The sequence below is a fragment of the Podarcis liolepis genome, assembly GCF_965112155.1.
Source record: "Podarcis liolepis genome assembly, chromosome: 10".
Classification (NCBI taxonomy): domain Eukaryota; kingdom Metazoa; phylum Chordata; class Lepidosauria; order Squamata; family Lacertidae; genus Podarcis; species Podarcis liolepis.
Window position 1 is genome coordinate 33302720 of NC_139562.1, and position 13271 is coordinate 33315990.

The 13271-nt window shown below is 44.0% G+C and overlaps 2 protein-coding genes across 4 annotated transcripts in view; one reads left to right on the forward strand and one right to left on the reverse strand.

Moving 5' to 3' along the window:
• The window catches only part of GSG1 (germ cell associated 1), a 112452-nt gene that overhangs the window by 27093 nt on the left and 72088 nt on the right, over positions 1 to 13271 (forward strand). The gene's annotated exons all lie outside the window — the stretch shown is intronic.
• The window catches only part of EMP1 (epithelial membrane protein 1), a 30469-nt gene continuing 21074 nt past the window's right edge, over positions 3877 to 13271 (reverse strand). For both annotated transcript variants that reach the window (XM_083462818.1, XM_083462817.1), the window contains exons 3-5: positions 7232 to 7337; positions 6971 to 7111; positions 3877 to 5830 (exon numbers count right to left, since the gene is read on the reverse strand). In XM_083462818.1, the coding sequence (XP_083318944.1) occupies positions 5670 to 5830; positions 6971 to 7111; positions 7232 to 7337 (408 nt within the window). In that variant the 3' untranslated portion in view covers positions 3877 to 5669. The remainder of the gene's footprint in view (positions 5831 to 6970; positions 7112 to 7231; positions 7338 to 13271) is intronic.

Here is a 13271-nt window from a genome sequence, read left to right on the forward strand (position 1 = left end):
TACACCTCAGTCCACCCCTCTTTAGATGGCACTTATTTCAACATGTGGTAAGTCAGCTTTGCTGCATTTGGAGCCCTCCTGCTCATTAGGGCCCAGAGTAGGGCGATGAATCTGTGCCCCAAAGTCCTGTCCAGAGACCACTACAGTGGTACCTCAGGTTGCATACGCTTCAGGTTACAGACTCCGCTAACCCAGAAATAGTACTTCAGGTTAAGAACTTTGCTTCAGGGTGAGAACAGAAATTGTGCTCCGGCGGCACAGCAGGAGGCCCCATTAGCTAAAGTAGTGCTTCAGGTTAAGAACAGTTTCAGGTTAAGTACGGACCTCCGGAATGAATTAAGTAGTTAACCCGAGGTACCACTGTACTAGTAAGGTGGCTCCCAGTGAAATTCAGAAGCCTCACTACTGACAGCTTTAGCCAGATGTTGCCCACATGACCTTAAAGAAAACTCTCACTGCTACTCTGCACTACCCCAAGCCACCAATTAGTTGACCACTGAGAGTGGCTGGTTGTTACTAAACATATTGTGAGGACTTTACACTGACTTGGAGGCACTATTCTTTAGCTGGACTTGTCCCATGTTTTCAATATTTCCTATTACCACCCTGGGCTTGTCTTCTTAACTAATTCTGTTCCAAAACCTGTCCCAGTCTTCTAATGCTAATTGTGCATATATCTTTGATGAGGCATGCCTGTCTCTTTCTCTGTTTCCTTCTGTCCTGCTGAGGAAGCCACAGATCATAAATCTCCACTAAAATACATTCCTATATACCTGAAGGAGCATCTCCACCCCCATCGTTCAACCCCGACACAGAGGTCTAGTTACAGAGAACCAGGCAGAGGGCCTTCTTGGTAGTGGCGCCCACCCTGTGGAATGCCTTCCCATCGGATGTCAAGGAAATAAACAACTATATGACATTTAGAAGAGGTCTGAAGGCAGCCCTGTTTAGGGAAGTTTTTAATGACTGATGTTTTAATATATTTTCAATCTTTTGCTGGAAGCCGCCCAGAGTGGCTGGAGAGACCCAGCCAGATGGGTGGGGTAGAAATAAATTATTATTACTATTATTAATGTACCTTTGTGGATGAGAGCAGATTGCCTTGCCCAGAACTGGATCTTCCAAATTTGATCGTCTTCACCGATCGCATAGGAGAGATCTATACAATGGTATGCACTTAAACCAGTTCAGAATGTGTTGTTGCTTTCATTCTCCAAGAAACGAAGAAATTTCACCACATGCTTCAACACGCAGCGCTCAGAAGGTGCAGAAGGTAGTGTTTTTGCCAAGGTAGTTGGCAAAGAGATGGAGATGGGGTTGAGGACAATGGGAAGAGCTTGAGGGTTGGAGCTATGAGCACTTGGGGCCAAGAATTAACCACCCCTTATAATTATGAATATGAGATTTTGCAATTTAACCTTTTTTTTGCATGTGGGTGGGGCAGGGGAGATCCATGCAGTGGTATTGAGTGGGTTGTATTGAAAGGTGCCCATATGGAAGCAGAAGATGTCTCCTGCTGTTTCACACCTAACCTGGAATGCTGCCTGAGTTCCCTTCAGAAAGATTGGAAGCAAATTCAAAGCCATTCTTCCATTTCTGCAAACTCCTGTGCCTTGGAAACATGAGAACCTGCTGATTATAGAACTGTGTGAATTCATCGGCTAATTCTTGCACAAGCCTTTACAAAACAATGCTAGAGGCTATTTTTGCTTATAACACTAAGTGTTACCTTCATAATTATAGCCAACGTGATTTCTCCCTGTTGCCCAAAACAATAAATCCCATAACTTGGGTGTGGTTCACAAGCAGCAGTTTTCCATATTTGACTTTTGTTCTCCTCTTAATAATCCAAAAATGAAATTCATTTGAATTATTTAAGGGCACACTGGTTCTTTTGGGCCTTACAGGCAGTGTGGGACACGGGTGGCACTGTGGTCTAAACCACTGAGCCTCTTGGGCTTTGCTGATCAGAAGGTTGGTGGTTCGAATCCCTGTGACAGGATGAGCTCCCGTTGCTCTGCCCCAGCTCCAGCCAACCTAGCAGTTCAAAAGCACACCAGTGCAAATAGATAAATAGATACTGCTGCGGCAGGAAGGTAAACGGCATTTCCGTGCACTCTGGCTTCCATCACAGTGTTCCGTTGTGCCAGAAGCAGTTTAGTTATGCTGGCCACATGACCCAGAAAGCTGTCTGTGGACAAACGCCAGCTCCCTCAGCCTGAAAGCGAGATGAGCGCCACAACCACATAGTCGCTTTTGACTGGACTTAACCATCCAGGGGTCCTTTACCTTTTTTACCTTACAGGCAGCAACAAACCTCCTGGAGTTCTGGATAGAAAACCAAGGAATGGTTAACACCTCCTTATCTTAACTGCTACATCAACATAATTGTAGGCATTGTGTTACAAAACAAGAGTGAAACCTCTTATTTAACAACACAATACTTTGAAGCCATTAAGCTTGGGACTCATGAAAACTGGGCCCTCAAAAAACATGTGTGGGGAGACTAAAAGTGTAGCATTACAGACCCCAAATATCTTGAGGAGATTTTGGTCCACCAGTATCACGAGGTAGGCTTTGAAATTATTAGTTTTGAAAAACACAGTACATTGGCTTTGCTTTTGCTTTGGTTTGTAGCTTTTGGCATACTCTCACAATGTATTTTAAACTTCCCCTCACAGCCACAAGGACTAGAGGCCTGAAATTCTCCATGCTGCACAAAAGATCTGTGGTTTCTGCACCATTACCAGCACCACTGACCTGTGGTTTACACTGTAGTTGCCTCGGTTTAAGTGATACAGTGATACCTCGGTTTAAGAACAGTCCTGGTTAAGAATGATTTTGTTTATGAACTTCACAAAACAGGAAGTAGTGTCCCGGTTTGAGAACTTTACCTAGGTCTAATAATGGTGATACGGAAGGGGGGGCATGTCTTCTTCACCTCCTTCTTCACTACAATATATCCATTTATTTCCAATTGTCAATGTCAAAAGGGACTAAAATCTATAAAAAAATCATAGAAAATCAACGTGCCAATTTGCTCAATTTCTCTAGGACCCCATGACACCTCCCCTGTCCTCCATAATCCCTCAAGCAAGGTGTCAAGACCCTAATCCGGTGAAATCGCTCTGCCAAGCCCTTCCTCTGGGTGATGCCAGGTGACAGACTATGCATACATGGACCATTGTCTTCTCAGGATGTGCTTATCTGCACATATGTCCAGCTCTATTCCCCCCTCCCTCCTCCATATGTTAATCCGGTGTAACCCAACCTCTTCCTAATGTATTCGTGATGTAATCTGTGTAACCCAACCTCTTCTTAATGTATTCATGATGTAACTGGGATGTATTTTGCACTGTATTCTGGGACATGGAGGGAAATTTCAAAAGTTCATGTCACCCCTTTCTCGCTGTTCAATCTCGCCTTGAACCTGTTGCGCAATAAACTTGGATCTTCTGCAGTTTGCTCCTGTCCGGCTGAGCTCATTTTCTTCCGCAGGGACCCACGGACCTAGTCCGACGAGCTGGGTGGCAGAGTAGCCCCGCACCCAGATTTTTCCGTAACAATGGAATCTGAACGGTGGAAGGGCAAAAGTGGCAGAAGTCCTCATGAGGGAAAGCACGCCTCGGTTTAAGAATGGTTTTGCTTTAAGAACGGACTTCTGGAACAGATTAAGTTCATCAGCCGAGGTACCACTGTACTCTACATGTGGTATAGCCTTTATATTCTGCTAGCTCCTGACATCGGTCCTCTGAATTACCCAGCCATGTGGTCGTGTCACCACAGCCAGCCCATATTTGAAATCAAACTTGATGCAGCCAGGGGAAAAGAACAACATTCATACATGGGAGAAAGAAATCAATTCCAGCAAGACTCTTTGTTTCTGATAACGGGAACTGGATTATTGTCATTTTTGTCTTTAATATATCCCTACAGTTAGGAATGGTTGTATCAAAATATTTACAAAGACCACACACGAAACAAACTTCAAGAAACAGCAAGTACAATAGAAAGATGTAGCCACCAAATTACAAAAGTTGTACATGGGGGTGGGGTGGGAGAATGTAACAAAAGAAAGAAGAAAAATACTGTTGATACTAAACTTGCAGCCTTGAATTTGTCTCTCCCCGTTTCATGTGACTGGAGTTGAGAGTGACAGCCTCTTAACGTTCATAGTTTCCACGCATTATCCTAAGTGATCTAAATGGCAAGACCAAAAGGGTTGAAAACCCTGATGCAGACAGTCACGATGACATAATAATTCTTTCCATTTCCTGCTTGGCCTTCGGTTTGCAACATTTAATTAGCTGAACTACTTCTCATGCCCTGGGAGATGTTATATGAGATGATGGCATGGGGGCAGGGAGTGAGGAATTAAAACCAACACAACAGAGAGAAGGCCCTTCTCCGATTCCATTCAGCTACGCAGAATCCTGTGTCTGGAGCACTGCTCTAAGTCATATGCAACATTTCTTGTGGGATATAAGGTCTGCTGCCGTGGGCATGGTTTACCGCAGAAAAGCAGCAAACAAATAAATGGGTGATAGTTAGTTTAAGGCTTTTCTAAGGTATACGTTATAGTGCCAAGGCAAGTCTGATATTATAAAACCCTATTCTAAAAAACAACCCCCAACCCTATTCTATGTGACAACCAAGAGAAAGTTGCCTATTGCCTATAGATGAAAAAAAATAAAAATCCAATTTGGTGCTTCGTCCCATGAGCCTAAGTTGAATGCCTCAAAAGATCTGACTGCAAGCAGACCTTTCAGACTTACTGCTTGTCGAATACACACATCACAGACCTAACCATTTGGTGGCAACATGGGGGCTCCATCTGATCTTCCTAGTGCAGCTGCGTTAAATAGGTAACACAGTGGGCTCTAATGGAAAGTCACACTCTAATGACATTCATCAGAGCCCTAATAACTTTATTCCACATAATTAAGGTCCTTGCCTGCCTTCCTCTCCCCTGTCCCACCTTCTGCCACCCACATTCACCCCTCTTTTCATTCCCTGCTGGTTGTTTCCCCTCTGATCTCCTCAGCAACAGCAAGTCTATTCCAGGGGAAAGGAGATGGTGAAGGAAGTGTCTTTTTTTAAAAAAAGGAGCTTGCAGTGGTTTTAATGCTGGAATTTGGCTTTATGTCAGCCAAGGCATGCCTATGTTGTATGTCATTTGCTTGTCAAATAAAGGGAGGCAGGGTTCTGCCCCAGCGTCCCTGACATGCTCAGCCCTTGTCCCAGCACTACACCTTCCAGATTGAATGGGAATGTTCTCCCCAGTGGAAATCACTGGGAAGCATATCATAGCTGCTAAAATTTAAGGAAGAAAGCTGCACCTTATAACTTTTCCAGATTTTCTGAAGTGAGGCAGAACCTCAAGGTCCTTTAAGATGGGATGCATGTGTTAGTTTCTGAGAAAAGAGATAAGATCTGGCTATTTGGTTCTTCAAGCACATTCCTGGTGTCAGGATCCGTGGCAGTGGAAAGTCTATTGCTCAATCTCTCTCCCTCTCTCCCTGATTTATTTCTGTGATTGGGCACGTTAGGTGAGCAGTGTATGGATTCATGTCTTTGGGCAAACAGTTCTCATAGCAAAGCAACTTCGCATCCCTCCCACAAGCCCCCCATATTTCCAATCCGCCCTCCCAGTTTCTCCCCTGCTCCCCTCATTTCTTTCTGAGCACAAGATACAGAATCCCAACGATGAAACTGAAGCAGAAGCAGATCCAGGCAAGTATGAAGGAGTAGCCGTGGTGGTCTAGACTGCTTTTGAAGTATTGTGGAAATCGGGCCGTGTAGATGGAGACGGAGATCAGAATGAACAGCCCTGAGGAGGGAAAGAAAGAATAAACCTTTGGTCCATCCAAATGATCACAAGTGACTATTTTTCAATGTGAATTCTGCTTCTAGCCCAAAGATCGTCATGAATAGCACCCCCTGCCCCACGATTATCTCAGTTATTTACTTGGAGAGGCATGTACAGGAGGCACTTATGTACCAGGCACACAGCCAGTAAGGGAGCCCAGGTTCTGAGTTTTCATTTAATACAAAAAGTAAGTCTCTAGCCTTCGTAGAAAGAAAGTTACGAGGCAAAATGTGCATGTACCCTGCTAACTGATTTCTGTGAAATGAGCCAGAATGACTGCTCGTGCCTTGCAATACTTTTAGCTAAGTAATGAAGTAGGTGCTGTGATTTATGTGTCAGTTGTTTAGTCAGCAGGAGACAGGAATACCTGAGGTTTTCCTTTCCCCTTTTATTTCACTTTTCCTACTTCTGAATAATTTTCTAGTTCTTAGAAACTTTGTAGTTTGCACTTCCTTTCCCCCCAGCAAGACAGGATGCACTGTTGTGGATTAATCTAAGATCAGGTATTGTACTCTCTAGAAGTTCTTTCCTGGAAATACCAGCACACAGTAAGTGTGGGTGGATATTAAGTTGTTCCCTGTGGCATGGCAGATGCAAAAGGTGAAAACTTTGCAAAGAGGCTTGGACATGTCTCCTGCTATGCAGTAGCTAAAGACAAGGCACTCGTTAAGAATATACTGTATAGTTAACTGACGGAACAATGGTATTCCTTTTGACTCAGGAGTAAGTCTCTTTGTGTTTCTATTGTGCTTATTCCCAAGTAGATGAGTACAAGATTGTAGTCAGCTTTTGGGTTTAGGGTTGGCACTGGGGGAAAGAAGGGTTTCTATGCAGGCAGAAATTCCATAGGTTAAGCTTTTACTAGTTTGAAATATGGGGGAAACTTCACCGGTTCAAATTTTATTACATGTGTGGCCAGCAATTTAATTTTGGACCCAGTACCCCCAGGCAAAAGAGGACATAGATGAGGTCAAAATTTCCAAAGAACAAATTCCTCAAGCTTCCCTAATTGTAACCAACCTGAGCCCATGGGAAATAATTCACAATTCCTGTGAGAGCATAGCAAAACAAAGCAGCACATTCTGCGTGTGCCTCACTTACAGCAAACCAGCATAATGGCTCCTGTCATGTAGAAGCGCTTTCCTTTCTCCATCGTGAAGAGCTGCACCACAAACATGACCAGGGAGACAAAGGAGAAGATGATGGCGAGGATCATGAAGGCTTGCACTGCCTTGAGTGCATCTAGTGACACACGGAAGAGAGAGAAAAAGGTGTGAGCCTGAAGTCACAATCCTTTTCAAAACACATGGCAGTTGTTTCAAACAGTGCACATTACTCAGATGAAAGTAAATGGACCCTTACTGAGGTCGTCTTCTTCAAAACGAAGATCCCCGCAAACTCCGTTTATACACTGCAGCCACAAGCCTGAGGAGTTTGTTTTGCCCATACTCTCACCTGCCATCCAGACCTAAAAGCAAAACAAAAAAGATGTGAATGTTTTTTATTGCCTCCCTTCAAGAAAAGCACTTTGCCAGGTTAAATCTAGAAAGGAAAACATCGGTGAGTTCAGCAATGCCTTTCTAGAAGTGTCACCATTCACAAGATATTGTGGTTTATATTATTATTATATCCAAAAATGGTTGCCTCTTTTTTTGTTTTTCGCAACAAAAAGGTTTCTGAGTTATACTGCCAGAAATCTGACATCAGTGTACAACATGGAAAATGTGCATACATGTATGAACTTTTGCTCATTCAAACTGTTTGTGACAGGGGCGGGGGAATCGTTCACTCAAATTCAGAGGCGTACCTAGGCTCCCTTGCATACTTGGCAAGGAGCTGCATCAGCACCTCTGAAGCCAGGAGAGATCATGGACCAGAAATGGAAAAGTTTGCTTTTTTCACCTTTCACGCTCCACTAGCGACTTCATCCACAGCCACTGAGGTCAGGTGTGCTCTGCTCCACCTCCCCTCCTCCTCCTCCTCCTCCTCCTCAATTGGTCCATCTATCTGCCTGTCTGCCTCCCTCACACCGCTCACTGATTTCCCTTCTGCCCCTCCCTCCCCTTTTCCTCCTCCTGTAACTCTCACCTGCTCTCTTCATATTTCTTCCCTCCAAGCTCCACTGGGCACTCCACTCACAATTCTAATAGCACCACTGGTCGACTGGGGAGGAGATCCCACACGGCTACTGCAATGACCCATGCCAGTGACCCAATTCCTCCGCCAAGATGCCCAGAGGAGCCTGCATACCTCACCCAGAGAAGCATGCCAGGGAGTATGGGGATGGGTGGCCTTGCACTTGTGCCCTTGCCAGGCACCAACCTAGCCAACCCCTAGGTACATTCTGCTCAAATACTGATGTGAAGTTAAGCACACAAAAAATATCACAAAAGTAGAGTCAATAATATGAGCAGAATAGAAATTTTTAATATAGTAGCAAACACAGAGGAAAATAATAATAAAAAGCAGAGTTCCGTGGGTCAGAAATGATGGAGATGTAGCCAAATACTTTGCTAGGAGGAAAAGTAAGATGTGGCTTTCAGCCGATTGGTGTGAGATTCAAAAAGGCTTGGGAAATATTATTGGACTCCAAGTCCCATCATCAGTCCCAGCCAAAATAGCCAATGATCAGGAAAGATGGGAGATGAAAAAAGCAACATATGTAGATGACCACATATTAGCCCACCCTCCCCACCCCCCACTCTAGGAATGATTACTCAGAAGCTCTGAGAAGATCATTTGGCACATCTCATGAACAGTCCTCCAAATGAATCATCTGTATGATGCCGGCTTGGACAGAAGTTTTTATTATTTGTGATGGATTGTTATTGTTCTGCAATGAATTTTTTATTGAAAGCCCCTTGGGATAATTTAATAGAAAAGCAGTATATAAATATTTTAAATAAATGCATAAATAATAAAGAAGTATCTGGAAATTATGCCGCAGCATGAGGGTTATGATCTGAATCCATGAGACGTGCCATTCCATAATCTGTTGGCAGATGTGTGTGATTTTGAAAAGGTGACAGGTGGATGACCTTTTTCAGAGGCTGTTGCCTTATGACTTGCTTTTGTCCGTGGTGGCTGTTAGGGAACTCTTGCAACTAGCAAGCTGAAAATCGATCCTTTTGTTCTGTTTATCTTTGAATGGCAGCCTTCAGCTTTTTCAGACCCAGATCTACTTGGAAGCATACATTTGGGCATTGGCATTGGGGGAAAGGGGTTGCGGTGGGTGCAACCCGCCCTGGGTGTCATCCCTGAGGGGGGGTGTGACATCGCTGCACGCACCCCCCTGGGATGATCACCCTGCCCCCACGGGCAGCTAGCCCCGCCCCAAGGTGCACAGCATGCGTGCCACTCCGGGTGCCAAGGCAGCTATCTCCGCCTCTGCATCTGGGGACCTATTTCTTCATTTATTTATTTTACCATATATTTATATGGTGGTGATAATGGTGGTGCTGTGATTCACCAATGTCTCAGATCATTTCTGGAGATGGGCATCTAACTCTTGGAATCACTCTAGATGTGCTGCATGGTTCAATGGATGTGGGCTCCCATTGGATCACATTTCTGACAAGGCCCTTAAACAGTCCTTGTAGCTGGTTATCCATGATGTATATAAGGGTATCCCGGCATTTTCCCCAAGTTCAGTGCCTTGCTGAAAGGGCAAGAAGCTGCTTCTGAAAAGGTAATCATTTTCTGGGAGTGACTATAATCTTCCCAAGCCTCTCTCTGGGCAGTACACAGACCACAGACGTCTGTTCCCTCGGATCTCCGCTGAGACAGGAATTGTGCCAAACTCTGGAACAACAGAGTGCTGAGAAAACTCGCTGCGGTTTCCTGATCTCTTTGGCTTCAGGAGGCCTTTCCTGTTGTTGTTCAATGTTTCCCAATGGCTTGTCTTTTCAAAATAAATAAATGGCAGCCCGTTCTCAGACAGGACTATCCAGCAGGGGTCATCATAAACTAAAGCAAAGGAGCAGCTCTAGGTTAGCTTGAGCAGCCAAGAGCAGAATGCAGAAGGGCCTTTGCATTCTCACGACAAGTCAGTGGTACCAGCTACTCCAAGTTAACTCTGAAATCAGCCCCAGCAAATCCAGTGGGGTTTACTTTGTAGTTAGCAGGCTTACTAATTCAGGACTGGGTGTAAGACATTTAAACCACCAGTCTTCTCTACACCATGTTCAAGTGTGTCACCCTGGAGACATGGAAGGGCCTCATATAAATTTCTGCTTTTCTGATCCCAGATAAGCTTTTCAAATCCTTCACCAAAATTCCTAAAATGACACATACTTCCTGCATGCCCAAGGATTGCTTAATTGCAAAGGAAATTAGAGGGCAGGATTTATACCCCTTGATTGCTTATTTTGTGAAGACTGTGCTTATCATTCTATTTGCTACTGACATTTGTCCAATTAAGATCACGAGTTGCCTCGTAGTCCACAAGCTGCTTTGGGTCATTTTCAAATAGGTATCTAAAGTGTGTGACATAGACTGACCACAGTGGAGATTACTATACAGTACTCTGGAGCTAATCTTCCAACAATAGACTATCAACAGTATTGTAACTTGACTGAAGTAATCACAATTGTCTGCAATGGCAATAGAAATGATACTGGGAATTTCGCCCCCAAGGAAAACCTGTTTGATGATGCACATCTGCTATTTATTGACCAATGGTGCGGGGTGGACATCACACCATATATAGGGCTTAGTTTGTCCATTCATTTTATGGGCTCACTTCTTTTGATCTGTGCAGCAAGTTGATGAAGATGAAGTGTTTTGGTACTAAAACTGGTCCAAAAACGTAGGTCTTGGTCTTTGACTGTAAGGGCCTGCTCACATACCCAGCAGGGATGGTGGCAGCGGCGGACCCTCCAAGTTTCCCTATTTTCCAGGGATGTCCCTGATTTAGAGAAGCCGTCCCAGTTTCTGATTTCATCCTAGAACATCCCGCTTTTCCTTAGGATGTCCCTATTTTCCTTGGAGAAATGTTGGAGGGTATGGAGTTATCTGAACCCTGAGCCATCTGAGGGCAATCCTGTACAGGGAAGGTTTTATAAACATTTAATGTTTTATTATGTTTTTATATATGTTGGAAGTTGGCCAGAGTGGCTGGGGCAACCGAGTAAGATGTGTGGGGTATAAATATTAAAATTATCTTTATGGCATGGCATATCCCTATTTTCATTGGAGAAATGTTGGAGGGTATGCAGTTGCAGGCAAAATCTTGACTTCCAGCCCATGCTGGTTTGTCCTAAGCATCTACCACCACACACATGTTGAAGATGCTGCCACTCAGATAGACATGAGAGAATCAGTTTGTTCTTGGTCTTTTTCACTTTCTTATGCACCGCCCCCCATAAGTCTCTTCTGTCTAGTTTTTGTATTAATCTTTTTTTTTGGTTTTTTAAAAAAGGAAATCTGCACAAACAAATTCCATTTAAATGTATTTCCCCTTCAAACATGCATTTTAAAACATATTTTGATTGGGGAACAGGATTGAGCCAAGAGGAACAACTTGGGTAGCGTGAAAGCCAATGAATATCTATGTTTCTGTCCATTCAGAAGATACTGATTGCATTGGAATTTGCAAAAATCAAATTCCTTAAGAGTCCGTCTGCTTAACCACAAATGTGCCAAGGGGTGTGCCTCCTAAAAGCCAAAGTGCTTATGTGGCAGCTGAAAAGGCAAGGAAGGTGAGAGTGTGTTAGCTCAGCAATTGAAGGGAAGAGGATGCAGTTGTTTTATTAAAGCCCAACGCAGACACTCTTCTATCCAGGCACTTAAACCAGTTTCTCCAGAGGAACTGCTTAAGCAGCCTTAAACATTAGCTGGTAAAGCAATGATGCCGATAAGTTAGAAAGAGCATCAGAGAGTGTATAGGAATATCTAAGCAATTCCAACTTTACCTGTGCAAGTAATAATTTCTTGACTAGAAACACAATAAATCAGCTTGCTCCCAGCAGCTTGAAGCCAAGGGCAGCCTTGGCTACCCCTCTCCCTTTCCCTATTGATGTCACCTAGTACCCCCCAAATGCTTTGCTGGCAAGGGCTGGTTGAAGTTGTAGGCCCAAACATCTGGAGGGCACCAAGTTGGGAAAGGCTGGTCTAGACCTCATGGACAGATGAACAAATCACTGGGTCTGGATGGCACCAATCCCAAGAGTTCTGCCAAAATCAGCCTCCATCCCTGAGAAAAGGAAAATGGCCCACTTAATGCCAAATTTGAAAAAAGAGACAAATTATCCGCATTTAATGTCACTTCAGCCTGTGGCAAATTTAGGTTGACCTGGGGAGGATGGGTAGACTGAAGGACCTCCCTTTGGGGCAGGAGGTAGGGCACAGCTTTGAACAAGATGCTTTGTAGTCCTGTCTACCATGCAGCACTTGAAACTCTCCATTCTCCATGTGTCATTGTGGGTTTTTGCAAAGAGGCACGATTGCTTGCTTTCCTGAAAAGCTCGGCCTTTCATGTTGCATTTGCTTATTATAGCTCACACTTCAGAGTGTCTAAGGAAATCTGAGTCAACCAAACCTTTGACTGTTAGCATCTTTAAAGTATCGGATAGCTGCATGTATGCAGGTAATAGACTTGCAGATATATTTTACAATCTGTTCTACTGGATTTGCAGACAATTCTCATTCATGGCACAACATCGTCTTTGATCTGAAAGCATCAGTTGCTGGATACAGCTAGCAGGAGCGCACATGTTGGCATAAACCATTCCCTACCTATTCGTTTTAATCATCACACAGATCAACAGGATTTAGTGCAACAAGCCAAACATATATTCCTGATATTCTATTAATCATCTATTACTTTGTGTATGTCTTGGATGTAGGCAGGACTGATAAATAATGAACTGAAGCATCTAAAATGCTTCAGCCCAATCAGTTAAATAGCACGCATTTTGTTTTTTGAAAGGGGATGTTCTGTAATAACACCTGAGGTGGATTTAGCTGTTCTGCTTTGAGAGTTTGGTAAAGACGAGAGTAGCCCTCTTCAGCTGCTATACTCCTTATTCTGGACTCTGCACTGTATGTGAGCACAGCCTTATGATGCAGTTTCTCCCCTTAACATCAGCACATGCAGCTCAAATGTTTGGAAGGAAGGAGGGAGCTTCCACGTCTGCAGGCTCCTCACAGTCTAGATCAGGGGTCAGCAAACTTCTTCAGCAGGGGGCCAGTCCATTGTCCCTCAGACTTTGTGGGAGACCGGACTATATTTTGGGAAAATATATATATAACGAATTCCTATGCCCCACAAATAACCCAGAGATGCATTTTAAATAAAAGGACACATTCTACTCATGTAAAAACATTCTGATTCCTGGGCCATTGGCGGGCTGGATTTAGAAGGCGATTGGGCCAGATCCGGGCCCCGGGCCTTGGTTTGCCT